The 27,839-nt window shown below is 28.5% G+C and overlaps 1 protein-coding gene across 1 annotated transcript in view; it reads left to right on the top strand.

The window, feature by feature from the left end:
- Window positions 1-14,682: 14,682 nt before the first annotated feature.
- The window catches only part of LOC123298602, an 87,909-nt gene continuing 74,752 nt past the window's right edge, over window positions 14,683-27,839 (top strand). Inside the window, exon 1 of the mRNA XM_044880671.1 lies at window positions 14,683-14,752. Within this exon, the coding sequence (XP_044736606.1) occupies window positions 14,702-14,752 (51 nt within the window). The 5' untranslated portion in view covers window positions 14,683-14,701. The remainder of the gene's footprint in view (window positions 14,753-27,839) is intronic.

Genomic DNA, 27,839 nt, shown 5'->3' with positions numbered 1-27,839 from the left:
TAGTAAATGAGCAACATAGGTCAATTGGCTCTTGGATCCGTATGACCCATCTTGTAAACCGTTAGAGATAGAACAAATGTTTAAATGTAAAAAATGTTCCTTATTAAAAAATAAACAACTTTTGTTTGAAACATTTTCTTGTAAACACCACTGTTTATCCACGAGAGCGCTAAGTAGGTGCAAATTTTATAGTATGTATTAATATAGGAATGTCAGTTATGTGTGTGTGGCTATTTAAGAGTGGATATCGTTCTTTATTTACGTGACGTCAAAAAACAAACAATTTCATCATCAACACTGTCTATACATGGTATTTCAACAATTAACTCAGTCAATTGTTTGTTTTCACTTGCTTTTTAATGAATTTATTCTTAAGGCTTAAAGAACTTAACTCATTGGCAAAAGGTATCTTTCGGAATATTTGTGATGTTTTAAATTTTTGAACACTTTGTACTTAATTTATAAGATTTTTAAGTGCAAAGGTTAGGAATTGACCTTTGTTGTTTCAACGGTTGTAATTCAGTTAACGTTAAAAAATAGTAGGTCCAACATACTAAAGAACAGATTTATATGCCAGAAAAAAACGAAGGTCGTTTAATTTTGATATTGCAACTATTTCGTTATATAAGCTTAAATTTTATCTGTTGTCTTGTATTTTAATGGGGAAGAACGATTATTACACTGTTTTTACTCTCTTCTTTAAAAAATTTCCTTGAATTTAAGTGTAGAATATTTTTTCTTTCTAATGGTATGACAGCAAGGTATCGAGAAGGGAGCAAGGGAGTAAAATCAACCATGTAGTATGCAATTGTATAGAAAGCCGTAATTGGATCTCAAATTGTGTGTAAAAGAGATTTTCCCAACGTTTAATGCTCCTTAGAAGTCACCCAAGTGTGTATAAAGGGAATGTAAGTACATGAAAACTTAAAGTCTTATCAAATTATGTATCAAAAGGATAAGTTAACAATTACTCCAATTAAATTCTAGTTTTTGTAATAAAGTTAATTAAAAAAAAAATGCATAACATGCATATCTTGTACAAATATTAAATGTTAAGGTAGTGCGAACACTGTGAACATTTCAGGTATATAAACCTGTAAATACATGTCGATATAAAATCAAATTATATTAATCCCAGGAATCGGAATTACTTTTACGATTAAATGATTATTTTTCGACATACCATTTCGACATTTTATAGATTAATATTTACATAAAAGATACAAAAATATTGTTTATTTAACGATTTGGGATTATTTTCTGAGATATCGATAAAATTGGTATACGAGAGTTGATATGCCGTTGCAATTTCTTGAGGGGATACCTAAGAAACTTGTCTTCAGTTGCAAACTAGGGCAATTTTCCGAGTTTTAAGGACTCATAAGGATAATAAGAATCCAAGAAACATTCAAATCCAGTTCATTTAACCATTCAGTTGTTTAATAAACAAAATTTTTGTATTTTTTGGGTCAAAATAATCTCGTATAGCAAGTTTCTTTACTTTCCGAAACAAAAACATTAAAAAAATTTGTACGAACATTGACAAAAATCTGGATTTTTTTTTTCTACACTAATATCAATACATTATCTCAGAAATGTTCCTCGTACACAAGGAGTGATATCCCGAAAAAAACTTTTCCTGTGAATACCTCAGACTTTGGTGGGTTGTTAGTGTTGCCATGGTAGCGAGTCACAAAAACGCCAGTCACAATAGTTGCTATTCCCAGAGTGAAATATGGAAGGCTGTTAAAGTTTTATTCAAGAGATAAAAATAAAAATGTTTGCGATTTTTCGATTTTTTTAATTAAAAACTCATTCTTGTCTCTCAACTGAGTGTTGTTTAGATGTATGTATTTTATCGATGTGAATTCAATCAAACATCATTGTATTAAAGTTAACGTGATCGTACAACCTTAATTAAAATGCAAAGATAAATTTGAAGGTATATAATATGAAGACAAAACAACAGAAGACATACATACATTGTAAATATTACACATATGCATAATCTAATTTCGATCATGCGAGTAGAAGTATTATTTTAAAATTTAATATTCATTATAAAATATAGTATAACATATATAATATAATATTTATACTTCTTATTTGCATTAATGTGGGAATGTTACATGGGGCGTTAAGGTGCCACGTGAATTTCATGTGAATGAAATAATGAAATCGACCAACTATGACTTCTTGGATAAGAAAAGAAATTAACTATATCTTTATCTTATTATTTATTCATCATAATATCTCTAGTAATTTTGTAACATATGTGATCTATTATAGGCAATATGTATTACATTCTTGTAGTAACTTATTAATAAATACATAAAGAAGTCAGTAGAAAATTCATGATATTTTTTCAATACAGTTTTATTTTCTTTGATATTGATAAATAATTTACTTCGAATTGTCATCGAATGTAAGTAATTAGTAAGATACTAATAAAAGACAAACTGATTAAGATACTAATGATCGGCAAAATTAGCCTTTAATGAAACTTCTGTTCAATTATAATAATTAAATTAAAATCTATTATTGTAGGAGATGTGTCAAAGGTACACAAATCACACATTGAAAAGTGGTAGCAAGTTTGATATCTTTATTTCATTCACCACTTTGGATAAATTCTCCGGGCCCCTCAATCAAGTGTAATTCTGAGTCTAGTATAATTCTTATCTACTTTCCTTGAATGGCATATTACAGTCGTAGGCTGTTATAAGGACTTGGCTATTCGAAACCGTTTAAAGCTTTCAATTGGTTAAAAAAAGAACCAAGATAGGTTTGGTTCCAGCCAAAATATAAATAAGCAGATTTTGTAGATCTTTAAGAAAGTGGACAAAAGTTTAATTTGAAAATATCCGACAAGGGTGTATAAAGATCGAAAAAACTAGATAAACCAAAATCTATCTTTATAAGACACTTCTTTTTTGAAAATAGGGACGTTGACTAAATTTTTTTATCACTTTAGATGAAGAATTCTCAGTGGACGAGCAGAAAAGTGAAGTTGGTTTTAGAAAATCCTTAACGTTTAAAATTTCTAATTAAACAAAGAGGAAGATATAGTATAGTGACGTTATTGCACGGTCTCACCATAGATATTATATATAAAACTTTGTTTTGCTAAAAGAAGATGGACAACAATCTTGGAATGCTTATAATATCTTCGTTTTTTAATCAATTTTAATTTCTCTTTCAAATTTTGTTGTGGTATCAAGTTTAGTTTTATATTTTAATGGATAATATGGCAAATTCGACATCAGGAAACTACCGTATTATTCAGTGGAACATTCTGAAAAGATTTTGAGACAAAAATTACTGTTTTTGATTTGATTTGAATGAATTTATGCTAATGTGACAGAATATGAGCCCAGAATGAAGCTGACTTTCTGTGATTCCTTTGTCTGAGTTTTCGAGTATTAAAAGGCCTAAGTTTGTTAAGAAAAAAAATTGCGGTTTTTATTATGGTTCATGTGTTAAGGATGTATGAGCATGGTAGTGGGGGCACAAATTTAAAAATAGATATTTTCAATTTTGATGATAAATTTATATTATTACTTGACGATATAAGACGAAAAATAAGAATAAAATTTTTCGATATCTGGCTTAATTTTCAAAATATCGAAAATTGAAAATTTTGTTTAATTATTTAGCTTTCGATATTTCGAAAACCAAGACACATATCGAAAAATTTTATTATTATTTTTCGTCTACATTCATGAAGTTATAACAAAATTCATCATCAAAGTTGAAAATAAGATAAAAATAATTTCAACCCTTAATCTACCCTGCTCTTACATCCTTTATATGGACGGTGACACTTAGTTTTTTTCTTTTCTAATTCATTGCTAATATGTTTACTTTCTATTAAAAAGTTTTTTTTAAAATTTGTTTTCATTCATTCCAAATGAAAATTATCAAAAACTTCCAAAATATGTCGTTTTTTTAGATTCCTCCATAAGAGCCAATGTATTTTATATCGATTTTTAATGACTTTTTTCTTAAAAATTTGCACGGATACCTAAGCTGAAATTTTAACCACATATTCTTTGAGTAAAAGACTACCTACAAACAAATTTTGAGCCTTAAAATCAAACATTGTTGTCATGCTCATACATCCTTAAGTTATGGAAATTAAGTATTTCGATTTTTATGTCTCACGACGAATTTTTTTTTGGTTTGCCAATAGACGACAAATACAAAACGACAATATTAATTATATTTTATATATATTTCCATGAATAGTGCTATGATTTAATAGAACTTCCCGCCAATTTGCGTCCATTTTTTTGTTGTTGTTGCAATAATTATTTTACAATAAAACAAATAAAAGTAAAAACAGAAGAAGAATAGTTTCGCTTTAACACCTTTGAATAAATATAATAATATCGTTTATTATAAAAACAATATAATATCTATTTACCTATAGACATAACTTATATAATTGTGTGTTATATATTCTCTAGTGTGGTTCTGTTTTATTTAACGCTTGTTTCTTTATTGGATCAACTTTGTAGAGAACTGTAAAGAACTGTACAATTAATGTAGTGTTTTCAATATAGAGAATTTTGTTTTTGAAAAACAAGTTTTTAATATAAGTAACTTTATATAAGAAATAAACTACGAAGAGTTATCTTTTATGTATGTTTAGTACAGTGAAAACTGTTTAAAACGGTTTTATTTGAACTTGTTCAAAGAGTGCATCTAAATATCGGATACTTTTCTTTTCATAAAAATACGTAATAGATGAACCTAATAATTTTGGGACACACTTTTCATATTTCGTGGTACGTTTTAATTTGAAAAGTATGACCCAAAGTTAGTCGAATTGCATACTTGATTGTTCAAAATTGGATAAAATTTGCGTGTGGTAGAGCAAAATCAAATTTTTGGATTTTTATGACGTCATCAAGTTCAAAAAATCAATTTTTTAGATATTATGGTCAAATTTTATCGTATTTCAATGAATTTTTTTTTGAAATCTACTAATTTTGGGCCATATTTTCCATTTTTCATGGTAGTTATTCGTTTATATCAGTCCTTATGCCAAATGTGGAAACCACGATAGTGTGTTTTCGAAACTCATTGAAGATACGTAAAATTCGACCAAATCTTTGAAAAGTATGACCCAAAATTAGTGGAATTTCATACTCGATTGATCAAAATTGGATTAAATTTGCGTCAGATAGAGCAAAATAAAATTTTTTGGATTTTTATGACGTCATCAAGTTTAAAAAAATCAAATTTTGAGATATTTTTTTCAAATTTTATCGTATTTGAATGAACTTTTTTTTGAAACTTACTAATTTTGGGTCATACTTTTCATTTTTCTTGGCAGTTATTCGTTTATATCATTCCTTATACCAAATGTGGAAACCACGATAGTGCATTTTCGAAATTTATTGAAGATACGTTAAATTCGACCAAATATTTGAAAAGTATGACCCAAAATTAGTGGAATTTCATACTCGATTGATCAAAATTGGATAAAATTTGCATGTAGTAGAGCAAAATCAAATTTTTTGGGTTTTTGATGACGTCATAAAGTTCAAAAAATTAATTTTTGAGATATTTCTGTCAAATTTTATCGTACTTGAATGAATTTTTTTTTGAAACCTACTAATTTTGGGTCATACTTTTCATTTTTCTTGGTAGTTATTCGTTTATATCATTCTTTATACCAAATATGGAAACCACGATAGTGCATTTTCGAAATTTATTGAAGATACGTTAAATTCGACCAAATATTTGAAAAGTTTGACCCAAAATTAGTGGGATGTCATACTCGATTTATCAAAATTGGATAAAATTTGCGTGTGATAGAGCAAAATAAAATTTTTTGGATTTTTATGACGTCATCAAGTTCAAAAAATCAAATTTTAAGATATTTCTGTCAAATTCTATCGTATTTGATTGAAATTTTTTTTGAAATCTACTAATTTTGGGTCATACTTTTCATTCTTCATGGAAGTTATTCGTTTTTATCATTCCTTAAAACAAATGTGGAAACCACGACAGTGCATTTTCGAAATCCATTGAAGATACGTTAAATTTATTTGAAAAGTATGACCCAAAGTTAGTCGAATTGCATACTTGATTGATCAAAATTGGATAAAATTTGCGTGTGGTAGAGCAAAATCAAATTTTGGATTTTTATGACGTCATCAAGTTCAAGAAATCAATTTTTTTAGATATTATGGTCAAATTTTATCGTATTTGAATAAATTTTTTTTTGAAACCTACTAATTTTGGGTCGTACTTTTCATTTTTCTTGGTAATTATTCGCTTATACTAGTCGTTATACCAAATATGGGAACCACGATGGTGAATTTTCGAAATTCATAAAAGATACGTTTAATTCGACCAAATATTTGAAAAGTATGACCCAAAATTAGTGGAATTTCATACTCGATTGATTAAAATTGGATAACATTTGCGTGTGGTAGAGCAAAATAAAATTTTTTGGATTTTTATGACGCCATAAAGTTCAAAAAAACAATTTTTTATGATTGGATGTGTGGTTTCCAGGCTGCTTTTCTTAAGAGTTATATAAGCAGGTTGTTTATAGTATTATTTATGAGTAAAATTTCATTAAAATAATATAATTTCAGCACCATTCTTAAAAAGTATGAAATTCTTAATAATACAGTTCTTTTAATGGCATTTTCTTCAGTGTGTTCATTAACAGATTCGACTGTACTTGATGTATATATTTTTTTTATTAAACTCTGGTTGTGTCCATGAACCTCTTAGTTATTATTATTAACTCTGTTTTTAATGTACCTATACAGTAAAACTTACTACAAAACAAAATAAAAAGTTATTTAAAAAGACCATACAATAATTTTTATATAATATGCCTATATGTATTATACCTCGAGTATCGTCAGACGTGTAGTATACAAAAGTCAATTATATATCAACTGTCTATTCCAACGAGTAACCAGAGTCCAACGTGGATCCGTTCTCCATCGAGTACTTATATATTGTAGATATATTCTTCGCTGTTAGATTTATATGTTATGTACAATATTTTATCTGGAAATGGGATGAATAAAAGTTTATTTTCTGTCTTTTTGTCTTGTTTTAATATTTTAAAATGTTATCTTTGTTCTTTAAAAGTAAAGTTTTACTTAAAACTAAACAATAATAATACTTTTACTGACATGTAATCAAATGTTTATAAGTTAGTTCATATTAGTTTTATATAAGTTATTGTATATTTGGACTTTTATAATTAGAGTATGGAATACATTTATTATTTATGTAACCTAAACATTGTTGATTTCTTTATCACATTACACATACAAACATGTGACACATACATAACTGATAATCAAGTATAGTACATATTATAAAATTTCCGCATAATTGGCGCCCTCGCGGGTAAACAGTGATGTTTACGAAAAAATGTTTCAAACAAAAGTTGTTTAATTTTTGATAAGGAAACATTTTTTACATTTAAACTTTTGTTCTATCTCTAACGGTTTACAAGATGGTCCTACGGACCCAAGACCCAATTGACCTATGATGCTCATTTACGAACTTGATCTCACTTTTTACGTCCTGAGTACGCTATAAAAATTTCAGCTCGATATCTTTTTTCATTTTTGAGTTATCGTGTCCACAGACGGGCGGACAACCGGAAAGGGACTAATTAGGTGATTCTATGAACACCCATAGCAAAATTTTGTGCGTGGCATCAATATTTTTAAGCGTTACAAACTTGGGACTAAACTTAGTATACCTTGCATATTACATATATGCATGGTATAAAGATGCAAATTCTATTTCTGTATCATGAAGATGATTTGCACTTACAGATAACTCAAATAAATGAATTTTGAAAATTAGTTAAAATTCCTTTTTTGTCCTCTTACATTTTCCTTCCAAAAGTTCTAACTCTATTCAAATATTCGAGGTGCTTTTCAAACCCCCGACCATATTCAAATACACTTTTTAATTTTTATATTCAATTGTATTCTTGAACAATGTTCAAGTGTAGAAGTCTGAAAAAATGCTGCCAAAACTTTGATGTAACTGGCTCTATGGCCTGGCGCATAATACCTGAATAATAATGAATAATACCCCAATACTATTCAAATAGCTGTTCACAATTCTAGATAAATATGGTGGGAGTGCAAATAAAATACATTTGAATAGTAAGATGTAATGTAATATATTATTTATATGCGTTTCCACTATTTATTTCAAGGGTTTTAATTTCTTGATGCGGAACCCTCTGAAACATTTTGTAGTGGAATGAATTGTGAATCTAAACCATCCTCGTATCCACTTGAACACACACAAATTTCCTCAAAATCGGTCCATTCTTTTAGTAGGAGTTCAATTAAAAACATGACGCGAGTTTCATGATTTTTGTTCACCCTAAAAAGTGCTTAACGTGCCAAAAGAAGGCTTCAAAAAGAAGACTGCGTTGATGATTTTATACATTTTAAAAAATTTCTTAGACTGAAAATAATATTCAACCTTTGGATTTTTTAGGTAGAATAAGTTTTTCGCAAGTAGAATTACATTAATTTGTGGAAATTCAATATTATTGAAGCTCCAGCTAAACTACTTTTTTTAAATCAAGAAGAAAAACGCTAGATAGTTAATTTTACATTGATAGAATGAAATTCGATTAATCAGAATAATATCAAATTTAAAAGCTTTGATCTAAGCTTTCTTGTTTTCTATTTTCGATACCAACTATTTTCGAAATCAATACAGATTTCTTAACTTTTATACCAAAACCAACATCGAAAAACCATTTTGGACTTTGATCTATACGTATATTTGTATTTAAGACACTTTGTATCTATTTGTGTATTTATTTACAAAATATTATTCTTTATTTTTGTTTACTAGTCGTGTAGTGGTTGTAATGGCGTATGGAGTAAAATAAAACCAGCTTCGCCTCAAGCTATCTGCTAAGATTCTTGTTTGTATTTAGATACGCACGTATTATAGTATTATTTTGTACCTTAAGTCTGTTTGTTTGTATGTATAAACCTTACCTGTATGTATGTATGCATGTGTGTATGTTTATTGTATCTTTTATTGGTAAATAAAAATTACTATAAACGTGAGCAGCCATCTTGGCTTTTGGTAAAATACACAGATTTGTGTCTCACTCTTGTTACATCCATGTAACGAGCTTAATGTAATTTATTCTATAGAGATTTAAAGTTCGAAGATAAATCAATTAAGGATGTATGAGCATGACAACAATGTTTGATTTAAAGGCTCCAAATTTGTTTGTAGGTAGTCTTTTACTCAAAGAATATGTGGTTAAAATTTCAGCTTAGGTAACCGTGCAAATTTTTAAGAAAAAAGTCATTAAAAATCGATATAAAATACATTGGCTCTTATGGAGGAATCTCAAAAAACGACATATTTTGGAAGTTTTTGATAATTTTCATTTGGAATGAATGAAAACAAATTTAAAAAAAACTTTTTAATAGAAAGTAAACATATTAGCAATGAATTAGAAAAGAAAAAAACTAAGTGTCACCGTCCATATAAGGGATGTAAAAGAGCAGGGTAGATTAAGGGTTGAAATTATTTTTATCTTATTTTCAACTTTGATGATGAATTTTGTTATAACTTCATGAATGTAGACGAAAAATAAGAATAAAATTTTTCAATATGTGTCTTGGTTTTCGAAATATCGAAAGCTAAATAATTAAACAAAATTTTCAATTTTCGATATTTTGAAAATTAAGCCAGATATCGAAAAATTTTATTCTTACTTTTCGTCTTATATCGTCAAGTAATAATATAAATTTATCATCAAAATTGAAAATATCTATTTTTAAATTTGTGCCCCCACTACCATGCTCATACATCCTTAATAGGTTTGAGTTTTGTATGATAACGTTTTTCCACCACTGTTTACCGATAAACAAATAAATTTAAGGGGTCGTAAGGCTTAGCGAAGTTCCTTTCAAACAAAAATCGATGAGATGAGTTGCAGGCATCGTAAATTCAAATGTATGCTTAAAGTCCACCGGGATATACTCGACCATTCCTCCTAAAACTGCTTCGGAACAGTATTATTACATGAGGGACGTCAATTAAGGTAGTACGAGCGCTAGGCTAAATAAGACTTGCCTTGGCTTGTGGTTGAAATAATTTGAACCTTATTTTAAATTTTAGTGATGAATTTTGTTATAACTTCATGAATGTAGACGAAAAATAAGAATAACATTTTTCGATATCTGTTTATCAATTCTTCTAAGGATAGACAAAAAATCAGTTTATCTTTACGCCTATAAATCGATTATTTTCTTGAAAATTTCAAACAGTGTATTGTCTTGATGAAAAGCTATCAATTATAGGGAATAAAAGACCAAAAACTCACCTGACTTTGCAAACATAATTTGAATAAGAATGATTAAAGGGACCCAGTGATTAAAAGACCTTCGTATTCAACGTATTTTATGAAAAAATTAATAGTCTTGCATTTTCTTCGAAAGAAAGCTCAGTATAATATAAATAATTTTGTACTTGATGACGTCATTTGATATCAATAAGCAGTACTTTGGTCATAGTGATTCTGTATATGGAGGTCATGTGACGATCATATTAGATTAAAAGATTTGTGACTATATAAGTAGTATTTTATTTCTAAACACATAAAACAATATATATTCTTATACAACAACAATCTTTTTTAAGCGGGAATCATTTCCCGCGTTTCCTCACAATGAACTTGACTTTATATATTTATAAGATAATTTTTTTTTTTTAATATAAAACTCGTCTTCTTTCGTTTCCAATTACGGATTTTATTGTTAGAAATCCCACTTTGTTATAAATATAAATAGGTTTATAAGTTTCTAGTTTTAAATAATAAAATTTTATGATTTAAAAATAAGAAATGTTTAAATATCCTGTAAATTAAATTCACTTTAATGGAAAATAGTTACAAACAAAAGTGATATGATTCTTAATTATTTACAAGAAAATTTTAAATAGGGCAATGTACTAGCTTTAAGATTCTAAAAAGAAGAAATCAATGTATTTTTTGGTTCAATTTTAGTTTATTTAATTCCTTTTAAAAGTCCACAATGTTGAAAAAATAATCTGTGGAGTCTTGAAAAACAATAAAAGCCTGCTTTTTTTATTTCATTTAGTTCTTTTTTTATGATTTGTGTATCAATCTAAAAAAAAATAGAACTTGGGCAGTTTTCTATATCCTTTATACAGTCTGCATTGCGCTTCCACCATATTTTGAATTTTGTAATAATTCCTTGCAAAATTTTACATGGAGACAGCCATATGACTCAAAATATGTCGTCAAATCGATTTCAAAAAGCAAAATTTTCCCCAAAATTAGATCTGAGTAAATCTTCTCAAAACATTTGAATAGTATATTCCACATCTAGGGAGCAAAAGTGAAGAATGTCTAAGATCTCATGTTCAATGCCCGAGACGAAGCCGATATTTTAAGTTATTCGGCTTTCTCCATGTTTCTGATTGAATTAAACGGAAAGGAGAGCAGCAGTTTCGTTTAGAAAAGCAGGATAAAAGGTGATACTTTCCGTCCGGAGGGGAAAATAGTATATCACCTACCAAAGGTAAAGAATCGGGAGCAAAGGTAAAGAATCGGCTTCGCATCGGCCGACAATGAACGTGAGATCTGAGACATTATTTATGCTCCCATGTTGTGTATACTAATTTTCTCCACAACTTTGGTGGAAAGCGGAAACTTCGTTTTGCACAATGAACAGAAAGTTGACGTTTTCTGCACAGAGCTGAGAAAAAAAATAATTTTTAGATTTAAAAATAACACAAGTACGAATTGTAAAACATTTTTATCCGAAAAGGCACTGTTTTAGATAATTTTAGCTATTTTTTATGTGCTACAAATACAAAAATGTAAACTTTAATGTCAACACGAGAAGTTTACTGAGGTAAACTAAATAGCTTGGTGAAAATATAAAGTGTCTTTTTTTAATAACTTCCAGAAATTTTCATTTATAATCCAAAATAGCCGGACAACAAAATAGATATAGTGGAAAAGTGAAATAAATATTAAGTTGAAATTCAGAGCATTCAATTAAGCTTGGGAAAAACATCAAAAGCTCCTTGATTAACTTCTTGAAAACCTGACCTATAGTCCATAATGGCAAAGAACCATAACAGGAACAAGAGGATAGACAACCTCGCAAGATGACAAAAGTTAAATTTAAAACTGAGCAAAGTCAGAAATCCAATCTTAATTTAAAACAAAATACGAAGTGATAGAAATGTTTTACGAAGTGATAGAATTTAAGCACGAGTCAACTGTTTTAATAAACCAGAAGCAAGCAGCAAGAATATTTTTATGATATTGGCAAAAGAATATGAACATTGCCCCCAATAAATTATAAAATTTAAAACATTTAAGTAATTTTTTTTTCTTATATATTAAAACCCGTTTCAAAAAAACAGTATTAAAAAATATTTAGTACCTTATAGTGTTTATTAAACGAAGAAATTTTTCAAACAAATTATACTGAACATAATCTTTAATAATTTTTACCAGTTTTGAAAACATTCCAGTTCCAGTAGTAAAATTATAATAAATTGACTTTTTATTAAAACAAGTTTTAATTAAGTACCAACTAGAAATAATCCTATCACGCATACTAGATGACAAATTTTTTAAAACTCTATATACATGATAAGTGCGTGTAAGAAGTATTATAAATTTAGTCGAAAGTTTCTAAAGATGAAAAAAATACTAAACATAGTAGACCAGTCAATAGAAACGCGCACCAATTGCTAGAATTCCTCCAATGAAAATTTTTCTTACATTTACTTCGAAGTATAATTTGTATTTTTTTTCCTCAAATTTGATCGCTGTTTATTTTAATACAAAATTGAAACTGCTTTATAAATCGTATATGGGTTAGTCTGATAACTTAAATTCGAAGCCGATTCGCTGAGAAAAAGAGCTGAGAATTTCATATACATAGACTTTTGCTTGGTAGCTTATCCCGCCTTAAAATATGTAAAAATTTTGTCACCATTTATCAGTTTTGTTTCCATTTTGCATTTTTTATCGATAGTTTAAACGGCGCAATTTGCATAATAAAGGAAAAACGAATCATTAAATCGTTATTTTTCGAAGTAAACCTGATGAAGAATTGTCGAACTAGGATAAAAATGTTGTTTTTTTTTGGAGGAATTCAAAATTCTGATACGAGAGACGTCCAAATTAGAGTTTCAATCCAAATTTCGGGTTAGTATACCAAGAAAGTCGTTTATGGGAGTGTCAAATTTCCAGCACTTGTGACCCTTTGAAGATGAAGAAAGCTAAGAGAAAAAGAGTACCTACTCAAAAGTGAAAATAAATAATTTCTTTCGGTCAAGAAAAAATTTTGATTTTACAAATGTGAAATAAAATTTTTTGCTCGCTTTTAATGAATTATAACTACCCTGAAATCATTGAATTTTAATTTTGATTAGCAACAAGTTAATCGGAGCAATCGATAATCAGAAACGTGCAGTAACCGAAACGCTTTTCAACCGCACGGCTTTTCATTCACACCGCTCTTTACCAATCAATCAAAATTGATATTGTTTGCTTGTATATACTTCTAATAACATCACAATAAACTGCTACAGTCTTACTTAAATACATACATTCATTACTGTTTTTGCAATGCTTTATTTTATTTGAAATAAATTTTTTAAAAAAACTCCAGTCCAAAATCCAAAATCCAATCCGCTTTTCATCTCGATTAACGAGGCTGTAAAAAAAATTTTCTTTTTTTATTCTAATATATCATTTGAAACAATTTCACTTCAATAAAATTAATTAGGTCAATTAATCAAAAATAATCAACAGTACAAAAAAAAAGATTAAATTAAATAAAGCAAACTTTTTTTTATGATAAAAAAAACGAATTACGTAATATTTAAAGGGACATACATTTTTCTATGATGTCAGAACTTTATTGCGGTGATGTCAATGCTAGATACGATATGAGGGTCTACGCATCATAACAACAACAAAAAAAACACAAGATACACCTGATTATACGCATTAATAATGCCTTTTAATAACATTATTATAATAATAATGAGACCTTAGTATTATATAAAAATTAATATTTTTTTTTACTACAAACATGAAGCTTCCTTCGTCAGATTATTGTTATGCTCCGCTTATTCCCCCCAAAAATAAAAAATATACAAATGGAAGAACCATCTACTCATTTGAAATAAGTCTCCCGTGAATGTTAGATCGATTTAACTGATTTTAAATCGATAATAAAAAAAAACAATTAATATACATTCGAAAAAAATTAATTTTCATGAATTTTCATCGAAAAATATTTGAAAAATTTTGTACGAATGATAAATTAAATTGAAAGTTTTGATATAATTTTTTCAAAAAAATAATTTCCATTATTATAAAATGTGTAATGGCCGCCATAATAATACCGCCATGTTAATAGTAAAACGTACCGTGTAGTGTCGCTAGTGTAGTGCCGTTCACCTGTACAGGTGTCCGTTCGCTCTTGCGAGTTTCTTGTAACTACAACCAACATTTGTATACTATTGAGTGTGTGCGCTTAAGTTTTTAAAAGTGGTGTTGTTTACATTTTTTTTATACTACACAAGAAAAACCATTGGATTTTTGTGCGAAAAAATTTGTTTTTTTGTGTGAAACATGTGTGAAAAACTATAGTTTATCAAGATGACTAAAGGAAAACTACGTCATCCACGTGCGCTTTTCCAGATATCAAAGGTAACAAGAACGAAATATTTATTTTTGTGGATATAACTTACCTATATAGTAGAGATTTTAAATTGTAGGTGGATTTGTTGTTATGGCTAAGCGCAGTTTGAAACTGCGCTTAAGTAAAAAGTTCTTTATTGTTACTTTAACTCATTTTTCTTGATAAAAATTATTTTAAGTGATTCTCAATAATTCATGATTTTCCGAATATCAGGAATTGCATTTTCAAGTTTTATGAAAATCAACTAAAGAAGATGAGCCTTATCTGGCTTAGAAAATATTGATTTAGAAAAATACGATTTAAAAGAAATCATTTAAGAAATTTACTATTTATATCGCATGGATAATCTTTCTTATTAATAAAAATTTGCAAGCAAATCAAGCAGACAAACCGCTGAAAAACGTGCCTGTTGACAATTTTGATAAACATAATCAAGAAGAAAAAAATAAAATCGACGAAAGACCGCTTAATTTCAACAGATTTAATACAAAACGAATTCCGCTTACAAATGTTTTACCTACAGGAAAATTTTAACCATAATTTTGCATAAAAGTATTTGAATAATCCAAATTATTGGCTAGAAAATTAGTATTTATTGATGAAGCATAGATTTTAGAATATTTCTAAGAAAACGTGATTTTAAGGAAACTCATTCGTATAATCGATGTCATGAAATAATGAAAAATGCATATTTCCTCCGATAACAGTTCCACGTTCATGTTTTGGATTTATTTGCAAGTAAATCATTTGTGCGTACCGTAGGGTTTAGGTAGTCCAGAACCTATAGCAAGGGTGCTATTGAGAGATGTGCGTTTTTAAGTTCCAGGCTCGGGGAATCTTTTAATTTTCCGTCAGATTAAAATGAATAAATCTGCCTTCTTTTTTTCATATTCTAAAAAGGCGATAATTGACCCTCCAACACGATTGACTTTTCGACCCACAACAAATTCAGTTTCATTTTTTTGAAGTTTGTAAACCGAAATGTTGATAGTCCCGGAAATGTATGTTGAGTGTGAAACCAAAGACCGACTGTATCGGAGAGTCAATTATTGTCTTTTTAGAATAAGAAAAAAGAAGATTTTAATCTATTTTAGGCAGATAGGACAATTATAAAGTTGCCGAGCCCAAACTTAAGCAGATTTGGCCTGTTCAACAGATTTTGTAAATCATGAACTATCGCTGCAATTGATCATAGGCCATGTGAAGAAGCTCAACAGACTTTTGCGAAGAAACTCGCTATCCGATAACCTGATAAACCCGATAGAAAGTCTTATAAGATTATATTTATCCTATACTAATTAGCCTTACCATTCTCGTAGGCACTTTGGCAAACACTGCTTTAAAGACTGTTGGCTTATATCACATGACCCACAAACTGCAGTTGCCGTATTTTCAAAGTCTTTATTTGCTCTCTTTTAACACCAACTCTAGTTAGCACCTCTTCGTGGGATATTTTATCTTTCCAAGAAACACTCAACATACGTCTCCAAAATCCACATTTTAAAGCAAGTTAGGATGACTTTTTAAGATCTTTGTTGCCTCGAAATCATGGAAATAACTAACATTTCCTTCGATATGAAGTATATTCTTCAGCAGAAAAAATATACCTTTCCATAAATAATATAATATGCAATATTTTTAGGTCCAATTGGCGATCGTTTCAAGTGAACGGTGTTGTCACAATAAATTTTTTTATATATTAATTTCCGTATATAATTAATAATTACTTAATTAGCCATAACAATGATTAATTACTAGAAAAATAGAATAGATATTTTTTGCAAAATTTGTAAAAAATTTATATTGTTCAGCACAATATTATAAGTAACAACATATATAAAAATATTAAAAAAATGTAGATTTTATTTGATAAATATTAAAATATTATTATTTTATTAAATCTTAGGATTTTTATATGTAGAGAAAGTTTTATATGAATAATAAAAAGGCGGTTTTAAAAAACATTTTATTTCTTGGCTATTGTCAAACTGGTCTATACGTTCTATTTTTTTTTTTTAGCTCTTTAAATAGTTTTATAGAAATTTTTTCCCATTTACATAATGTATGTTTTATGAAAAATGTCGTATTTGTACGTGATATAATTTTATTATAGCAAAAATTAAAATTCGCCAAATTTCATATACTTTTCTTAAACTGGATGCATTCAGAAAAAAAAGAATGAAAGGTGTCATGGGAAACCTGGTAGAACCTATGTCCCTTTCGTTATAAATTATGTATTCTTAACCAGCACAATGAAAAAATGGTAATAAAATTGTTTTTAATATTTTTTTTTCAAGTTTTCGTTTATCAAGTTATGAAAATAGAGTTTTGTTATTAATTATTGTGATAAAAATATAAACAAATCATAAATTGAATCATGTTTTACAAATTAAATCTAAAAACCCATCTATAAACAGTAATAAGAACTTTTCAAAGATTAGAATCCCTTAGTAAATAGTTAATTGTACAGTTTTAATTATTATTATATATATTATGTTCCGTTTTATTGATTGAAAAAAGTATTCGTTTCCTAGGAAACGGTGCTACATTTTTTGTTCCACTTTTTTGGTTTAACCCCCTCAGCACACCAACAAATCAGAATGATAACGAGCGATAAATAACATAGTTCCAAAAACTGGGGAGTAACTGAGCTTCATTACTGAGGCTCCTTTAAGGTAGGAAAGAAGAACCGGTAATTCGACACAACCAAAAAACACTGCCTATGCAGTGTACTCCCCAGCTAGCACTGTCTATGCTAGCTGGGATACTTCCTAGCTTCCCACTGTGAGTGTAGTGAAGTCAGTGTGAGTGTCATAGAAGGCACTTCCTTGGCACTCACACTGACTTAATATGCATACCAATTTTCTGCCTTTTAGTTCATATCAAATTTAAGCTTATTCGAACCAAAGAGGGCTACTGGAAGAGTCAAAAAAAGGAGGAAACAAACAGTTAAAATTCTCGGCGTTGAATACTAAGCTTTCCGAAATTTTCTTTAACTTTAAGCTTCCTAACCTTTTCGCAAGCTGTCCACTGAGCATCCCAAGTGTGTATTATGTCATTTGGTACGATGAATATGTCACAATAAGAGGTGTTAATCAATCACATCATAATTGAAGTTGTATTAAACGAATTCCAGATATAATTAAAATTTGATTGGTAATATATTTAAACAAATTTAATTTGATGGATGGAATGTTGATACATAAACCTTAATAATTATGTTTAATTTTCTTTCACTTCTCAGTTCTTGGTGCTAATTCTTATGCTCGAATTACTTTTAAGAATGTGGTGACTCTGTACGACTATAGTTTCAATATACAAATATTTTATAAAATATTTGTGTATGAAAATAATATCTTTGATATGATATTTTTTAATAACTAATAAATGTATAAAGTTAGTAATATAAAACCTTGTATCTATATTTAAAAATGTCAAATCGCTATCTTAACGCCGACTTAATAGTGATAAGGAAAATATATTGCTTCATAAAATGACCTAAAACTTCATTTTTGTCAAGAACTTTTTTTCTTAGATGATTTTTGTAAGACCCATAGCCTTGATGTGTATTTAGACAAATACCATTTCTTTGGAAATTAAGGTCTGCAGACAGTCAAACTTTCATATCCAAAGGAAACGCTGTCGTTCGAACGATAATCGTTCTTGTCTGAAACTACACTGAAATCGTCTTCAGTACAAGGGGAAAAAATCTAGCGATACGATAATCATGGACTTGCCAAGAAAATGATAAAAAACTGTACAAAATAAAACATCGGAGTTTCTGCAGACATTTATCAATTATCGCTCGAATAATCTTTTTGAATCTTGCAGCTGCCCTATTTTACACACAGAAAAAACATATTATCATTCGTCTTTACCTTGGATTTATACAACTTTTAGCATACACATTTATGTTTAATATATTTTATTGCGTACCTATTCGTTGTGTGCGTAGTCATGGTAGGGACAATAAAATCGATGCCAGCGCTTCCAGTGAAAAGCGTTAAAGGGGGCTGTTATGACTAATTTGCAGTTCTTTGCATGTTAATGTTATAGAATTGTCAAATTAAAATTAATGAAAAACACGAATTAATTAAACTTAATGCATTAAAAATTGTGAAAATAAGAAATCAAATTGCACAAATTTTATTTTTCAAATATAAATTATCATAATTATTTATTTAAATTTGTGAGACAAAAATATTAAATTTTCAATGTAAATCTTAAATGCAATCCATACAATTATATATGCATCCATACAATTCTATAATTAAAGTAGTGTATCGTTACCATGAAAACGAAACTCACGCACGGAGCGAATATATAGGGATTGAGCAAACATACACACAAGATATAGTTTTGTGAAGTTGTACAAAACTTTTTCATATCAACACACGAAACATGTTGTTTAAACAAGTGGAACATATTGAATTTAAAAAAAAAAACGAGGGTGCATGTATAGTGTATACATTTATACAATTCTCTCTTCTTCAAAGCCATTGTGAAGAACTGCAGGTGTACAGGTGGTTATCCTTCGTAGGTACACCATTAACATATACCTTCAGACTAACTAGCTTTTTGTACCTTTTTGAAAAAATAAGAATTATAGTTTTTATGTTTAATACTAGAGCAGTCTGTGTTTTTTTATTTTGGAAATATTTTATTTCTATTTTTGTAACTAAAAATAAAATATTAAAACGTAATTATTAATAATTAGGATTCATCTTTGTGCGTGTTATGATATGGTACCTTTATTTTAATCCGCCTTGTAATTAGATAAATAATTTGTTGAAGAGTTTTTAAAACTAGAAATAAATCCTTTATTTGTAATAAAAATTGTTGAGTATCCATATTTGAAATCCTAATATTGAAACTTACAATATATCCAAAATTGAAAAAGTTTGGTAAATAATAGAATGTCCATTATAGTCAACACGTTTCTATAAACGTATATCATTTATGACGTGTAATTGTATATAATACTTATACATTGTATGTATACATGTACAAAACGTACACACAGCTGCACATATATTCAATAGGGGAGCTGATAAATGAAATTTTCCAACGAAATCAGTATTTCCAACGCATCACAATGGGCTCTTTGGCCAAAATGTGTGTACTTCTTGAGCAGTCAATATAACCTAACCTAACCTGAGGTATTTCTTTTATTTAATTTGTTTTTGAACAAATTCTATAAAAAAATTGCTAAACCATAATTTAAAATACGCCACTTTTTATCAACTGGTTCATTTCAAACAAAAAGTTCAAGCTTTCGGCAACAAATTTTAAATTATGCAATTCTTAAGGATACAGTTTTTCTTAATATCCTGTCAGAACTTTATTTCATTCTGTAAAAATGTGCATTTACGGGTAATCTATATTAATAAAAATTCATATAGATAATTCATACCTCCCATGATGATGGTGGGAGCGCATGTAAAGGATACTTGTATATCACAATGTATATAAAAATACTTATTGTAATGTCTTCCTTGCGTTTCCACCATTAATACACGCAATTGTAATTGAGAACAATCTTTCAAAAACAGTTTGTCTAAACAACGTTAATAATGCGTTTTCACACGTATATCGTACAAAACTTTATCTACGCCACTTAAATGCGAAAACAAACTGTAATTGCAATTTAAAATTTGTCATGAGTTGTTGAAAAAAATAGATAATTAAAAAAGGTTACAGTAACTTGTTTGACAGTAATTATGGCCAATTTGATTGATTGAAAATGCAAGTATAGTAATCAAAATGGGTATGGTAATAAATTATATTTATCCCACCTAAAATGAGTAGGATAAATAGTCCTTACCCCACAGGAGTATTTAATAAAATTTAAATCTTTTCTTGAAAGTCATAGTTGTAATATATGATTTTCAAAAGACGCAAAAAGTTATTGAAACTATCATATTTTTAATTCAAAAAGAAAATTTTATTTGTAAAACCACTGTTTCCACTTTTTATATTTTTCTGAACGGTATAATAAAATACATTTTCTAAGTCATCGGTTTTCAATTCTTTCAATCCAAACATTATTTAATTCATAAACAGTTTTAAAACAAATTTAAAATATAGATATTTGATTATATTACATTTTTGTTTGGTGTAATAAGAAACACCATTTTCCTGTTTGTATAATATAAAAGAACAGTAAATTTTTGTATATAATCCGTTAGATTTATATAATCAAACAACAAATGAACTATATTTAATATTACTTACCATAGTAGACGATTTTTTAATCGAATTCAGTGTTGAATTTAAATTAATGACCGGCCGACCGACCATATATGCTGAAATCTTATATAAAATTTAATTTTATTATCCGTCCATTTTTAGACACGATCTTTTTAACCAATATTTATTTCTATAATTTAAAATATAATATTTTTGATTCTCAAAAATTTCATTTCCTCTTTGGTGTACATGATATAGAATTAAAGAATGGACACGTGTTTAAGCTATTTGTATCTTATAGACATAGCTTAATTGATAAAACATACAAACGAATAGCGAAAGGTTTGTGGTTCGAATCTCGATCTAAGATGTATTTTTTGAGTGACAGTTGGGAAAATCATTTTACCATGTAATAATCGGTAGTATCACAACGACAGGCCTTAAATTGAGTTTCAACATTCATTTCATAAGTATATACATTTTAAGAAACCATAGTAATTTACAATAATATTGTTCAAGTTTATGAATGAACTGTCTAATAAATAATAGGCCACTCTTTTAATAAACTAGTTATTCCATAGACCATTGCTGTTTTCTTTTTAAAGTTAAGCAAACGACTAACTGAGCAAATAATTGAAATACTCTAAATGTGCTTAAACTCGCTTAAGAAATATCAGTATTTGGAGACAGACAAACTAAAATATGAGCTAACTGGCTAATTTCATAAACATCTATATCAGTATTTTATTTCTATGAATATTTCTTACTGTTTCAAATTTTGGGACTAAATTTAATATACACCTGATATTATAAATATATGGAGAGTATAAGGAAGCATTGAAAAGGACAAAAGTGGATTCCTTACAGACAGGTGAATCAACATTCGTCAATTTCAACGCTCATGTATCTCTTCCCTGAGTAGGCATAAGCAAAAAATCTTATGCATCACTCACTATGTTTTCAAACTCATTTGACCAAATATGAAATAATTATTAACATAAAATGAACTAATTAGTTTATATATTTTGAATTGATTCGATTATTAGTAATTAAACAATTTACTGTTTATAAAACAAATTAATTAATTAATATTAAACTATATTTATTTAAATTTATTATTTATATTAAAATTATTGACCATATAAATATACAGGCTGTTATTATTAAGAGTAGCCATTGAAACTTTAAAAATTATCAATAATGTATGTATAGATATTAATTTTTATTAAACTATATATTTTTAATAAGGTGAATACATTTGAAAGTTCACTTTTAAAAAGGAAAATAGAAACTAAATTCATCATGCAAGAAAGTTCTTTTCAAATTTTTTACATTTGAAATGACATCAAAAAGATTTGGAGTGATTGCTACAAGCCACACCATTTCGAAGATTCGAAATAATCGACAATTGCAAAATTAAATCCATTTGTTGTCTCAAAATTTAAAAACTCATTATATTGAGTTACATACAGACCTTTTCATCGATTTGCTTTTGTTTCGGACAGTTAAAAAACTATTCAACCAAAGAAAGTTAAATATATTTTATCTTTTTCAAGCAGCGCTTTTTGACAAGGATAGAAAATATAAGATATGTCTTTACTTGATTGAAAACAGTCCGAAACAAAGTAGAACCATTTTGTTAATGAAAAGCCCTATTTGAACTTGCCGTATAAATAACCATGGAAACCACAGTAGAAATTGTAAATTGGACGATTAGAGGTACGTTTAACCAATCACGACAATAGGCCTTTTCATCATGTCATAAGCGCAAGTGCAGAGTTTATTTTTTCGTACTGACAGCAATAAGTAGGACTATTGGAGGACTAGTAGGACTTTTATCACATTGGTTATAAATCATTTAGTACGAAACAAATGTGAATCGTGATTTTAAAATGAAAAGCCCTATTCTAATATCAAAAACATATCAGTTCTTTAAAAAAATTAATTTTTAAGTAACGTTACTTTGGGATATCATTAAAATTTGATATAATTCCTGTACTTGATGTACACAAAACCTTGTGATATTTACCACGTGTATCAAGCTGCTAATAACAATTTTGATAATATATTAATATATCATTTTCAATGATATCTTGATAAAAATTAAAATATACACAGTCACATATATATTGTTTTGGTTCCAAAAATAAATTAATTAATTGTAGGTTTATGAGAAAATAAAATTCAACCTTTTTCATCAGAAATTAAACCAACTATAAACCAACAAATTTTCATATTATATTAGATTTGACCTTTTAAAAACCTTGTATATGAATTCTTAAGAATGTATACTTCGTTCTTGATTGGTTCTTGATTATAATTTTTTGTCGGCTAGGTGATGAAGTGAAATACTTTTAAATACTCTATCGTTAAGGTAGTTTACTCGAAATAATTGGATGTAAAAATATATAGCATATAATTTTCGAATTTCACTGTTTCAGTTTCACAGTGAACAAATGGATTTAGTTAAGAGGGTTGAGGAGGATTATCTGCTGTTATTTTACTTTTTATTGGCGTAAATTTCTAAATCGAAGAAAATCCGTTACTTTTTTCAACCTTTCTGTGTCGCCTTTTAACTCTCACAATGATCGTTGTTCTTTTAAAGAATTGATTCAGTAATCAAAGCAGAACCGTTAATATCATAACTGTTTTTCAAAAAACTGAAAACGAATTTCGGTATATATTACACTCGTGGAAAGCAAGTACATTTTATCTTCTAGTCAAAACTAATATACATTCCAGCCTTTTCTCGAATTGAAAACGAAATTGAATCGACAAATGGGGCACTTTGGATTGCCATTTTCTCAATAACTTGTATAAGTAAGTTAGAATCGAAGCCAAAAACCTATTACATTTGTATAAACTATACAATATTACCAATTTTTTTGTATGTTTATATATAATTCGGGGAGAAATTTTATTTTCTATTAGTCTGTTACTAACAATTAATTGCTTGTCTTTTAAAAGGTATTTGGTACACATTTTTATGAAATGCGAGTAAACTACCTTAAACACTCTTTAATTTAGATCAAATATTGTTCAAATTCATAACAAAAATGGATAAATAATAGGCTTGCTTCACTTTAATTTATCTGTTCACAAGTTTTTGTGTTGAAAGACTAATTATTTCATTTTTTTTTTGTACATTTTTATTTAAAAAAATTTTTATTTATAATTTTTTCTAAATATTTTTATTTAAAATTTTTATTTAACCATCAATCAAAATATTTTTGATTTTTTTTTTCTTTTATAAGTATTTGTATAAGATCCAATAAAAAGAGTCTCTAAGTTCTTCGTGTTTGTTAAAAGTAATTGGGAATGATTTATTGACGATTTCCATTTAGAAATGATTTTAATCAAAATTGAATACAAAGAGTTTCATGTAAATTTTCCTTTTACTAGAAAAGAAACAACCATCGTTGGAGGTATACGCTCTCTAGTGAACTCAATTTCAAAAACCACGAATTTCGAACTGAAAAATTTTCTGGTTCTAATTCTAGAAAATATTTTCGAAAAATTTCAAAATACCAATAACCTTGTTATTTAACGATTATAACAATTAGGGCACAATAATTGTGTTGGCATTTAAAACTCTTCTAATTTATAAAAAAAAATAATCTAAGTACTGATATCAGCACATTCTATACAAGGTATTTCAACAATTAACTCAGTCAATTGTTTGTTTTCACTTGTTCTTTAAAGATTTTAGCCTCGCAATGACTGCAATATTGATTGTTTGACGTCTTTACTAATTTTTTAATACTAGTCGTGCGTGAAATTAGAATTAATTTATCTAACCGGGGATTCTTATCGAATCATTTTAGAAAGGTGTCTTCTTTCATCAAACTCTTAAAATATTCTTAAAATTCTATGTTTTTTTGGAACTGTCTCGAGGATGTATGTGCTTTTATCAAAATAAGTTCTGTATGGATAACAAGTTTCTGGGGATATCTTCAGAAAGAGAAATATAAGGTGCAAGACACGCGGAAACTTCCTTGGTAAACGCTACGGCACTTGAATTACTGAACTTTTCTAGAAATACACTGATATTTTGTTTTTCTAACTTCCATAAACCACTGTCCTGAAACATTTAGTACGTTTACAAAATTTCAAAATATATACAGAAATAAAATTTTAAAGTTAATAGTGATTTTTATTGCTTGTTGAATAATAAAAGTACTAACGACCAAGCCTCATCAGCTATACTCTAGCTTGCTAGGCATCATAATATTGAAGATAGAAGATATATTTATGGCTTTATGAAGTCGTCTTCAACGTGCTGCTTACGTATGTATGCGTGCAAATGGATGTTATGATCATGTACACAGCATACTAATAACATATCCATGTCCATAACCATGGTACATGTGTGTGCATCAAGTTATAATAAGCAAAGCACTAGGTTCATATGGTGTAGTTGTTTAGCTTAGCTGACCGGTTGAGTGGACTCGTCAGATTGACGACGCTATCAAGTCGATACGAGAGGTGAAGAGAGAGATTATTTTAGTCCAAGTACCCAACTGCAGATATTGCCTTTGATAAAATATACTTTTTATCTCATGATAACCAGCCACTTAGTTCATTTTTACATCTTGATAACTTCTGTCAAATATGGGACCTTCATTTTGAATTTTAAATGACGAAAAATAACAAACTATGATATTTTATGTGCCATGTACGGGAAATTGACAATTAAGGAGGTTAGCGACTGAAATGAAAATCCTCAGGTTGAAGTATGACTAAATATCTAGAAAATATCAAAAAATCTACAGTTTTTATTAACTTGCCTGGCAGTAATTGCAGAATTTTGCAGAAATTGCCTGGCATTTTTCAAAATTTATAATAGCCAGTTTATAATTTGTGCTGCTTGGAAATTTTTGGATGGTCCGGATTAGTTTCGATTTGGAAAATTCGTTCTTTTATTATTATTCAATTACGAAGATAACTGAATAACAAATCGATAGATCATTTTATCGGAATAAAACTGAATCTCCGGTCACCGCCAACTTGAGAGTTGTAGAATATCGTAATTTTTAAGTTATCGAAAAACGAACACTGGCCGAAACACTTCTCGACCGTATTTAACTCCAGGAAAACGACTTTTATTGCCTGAATTTTTCAAATCGGTACCGTAGCAACAATCTAATAAGCCACAAAAGTCGATCTTTCTGAAGTAAAATGTCATCAGGAAAACCTTGGCTTTATCGCGGTCTTTGTATCATAAACGCCAGGAAAGCCAACTTTCTGTTCCAGGCCCTAATATACTATTTACATCTAATTTTCTTCCTGCAAGAATAATAAAAATCGGATATCCATCAAATTGAAACGTGTGAAAAAATAAATTTTCTGAGCCGCGTGATAGAACTACGTATCAGTTTCAAGAAATGTATTTTTCAATGACTGATGGGTACTCGGACTATAACTTCTTGAACGTAAAATAAAATTAATTCAAATTCGATACAAACGATATATTTCTATCTCTCTTTATTTTACAATACAACTCGTAAAGAACACGTTACTTTTCTTATCTTATCTTAAAGTTTGAAGCGTGTAGTAAATAATAAAACTGGTTAAGCTATTGTTTCATATTTCTACCTATAATGTTGATATAATGTTAAGTAACTTTTAAAATCCCGCCATATTTTATTTTTAAAACTTTTATAGTTTTATATTACAATCATAAAAATAAAAATTTATTGATTCTTATTGATCATAATTGAAAAATGATCGTTAAAAATATTGCTTAATTGAATTTAAAAGGTCGAAGAAAGCTTTCAAAGATACTTTTCTTTACAATAAATTTGAATTTTTATCTCTAGTAATCACTAGTACAGTATTTGACGACTATAGCTTGAAACTTGAATAAGAAGCTTATGGTAATATGAAAATGTTGAGAAAAGATTGAAAAATTTGAACTTTATTATATAGAAATACCATTCGCTCATCTTGGTTAATTTTCTTGATATTATTCGCTCACACTGTTTCATTTTCTTGGAATTTCTGAATTTCTCTTTGACAGCACCTCACAGATCTTCTTACTCTTCTTTAAACCCTTAAAGCTCTCATGGACGTCAGTGGCTAGGCTTCGAATTTCGAACTCTTGGTTGGTAAAATAGTCACTATAACAATTAGCGCTTTAAGAAATATTATTTGTTTTAAACTTCTAATAAAAAATAGATTTGTTTTCCATTTTTATACCATGTATATATGAAAATATATCAAGGTAAACTAAGTTTAGTCCCAAGTTTGTAACGCTTAAAAATATTGATGCTACGAACAAAATTTCGTAGCATCAATAAAATTTCCGGTTGTCCGTCTGCATATGTGTCTGTAAAGACGATTACTCAAAAACGAAAAGAGATATCAAGTTGAAATATTTAAAATCCAATGTAATCCATACTAATATTATAAATGCCAAAGTAATTCTGTCTGTCTGTCTGTCTGTCTGTTACTCTTTCACGCCTAAACGGCTGAACGGATTTTGATGAAATTTGGTATGGTGATAGATGATAACCTAGAAATGGTCATAGGCTATAAATAATCACGCCATCGTTCTTAGGGGGTAGGCAGTAGGCAGATAACTAAATTGAGTTAGTGATTTTTAGTCGTTTTTGTTGGGACTTTTGCTCTTTCACGTCTAAACGGCTGAACAGATTTTGATGAAATTTAGTAAGGTAATAGATGGTTACCTAAAAACGGATATAAGATCAAAATGATCACGTCATCGTACTTAGGGGGTAGGAAGTAGGCAGAAAACTGAATTGAGTTAGTGATTTTTTTATGGTTTTTGCTGGGAGTTTTGCTCTATCATGCCTAAACGGCTGAACGGATTTTGATGAAATTTAGTTAGGTGATAGATAGTAACCTAGAAAAGGATATGGAATATGGGGGGAGGGGTGAAAGTGG

The sequence above is a fragment of the Chrysoperla carnea genome, chromosome 1 (assembly GCF_905475395.1).
Source record: "Chrysoperla carnea chromosome 1, inChrCarn1.1, whole genome shotgun sequence".
In the NCBI taxonomy this organism is placed as follows: domain Eukaryota; kingdom Metazoa; phylum Arthropoda; class Insecta; order Neuroptera; family Chrysopidae; genus Chrysoperla; species Chrysoperla carnea.
Note: the sequence above shows the minus strand (reverse complement) of the source record. Positions and strands in the feature narration are given on the sequence as shown.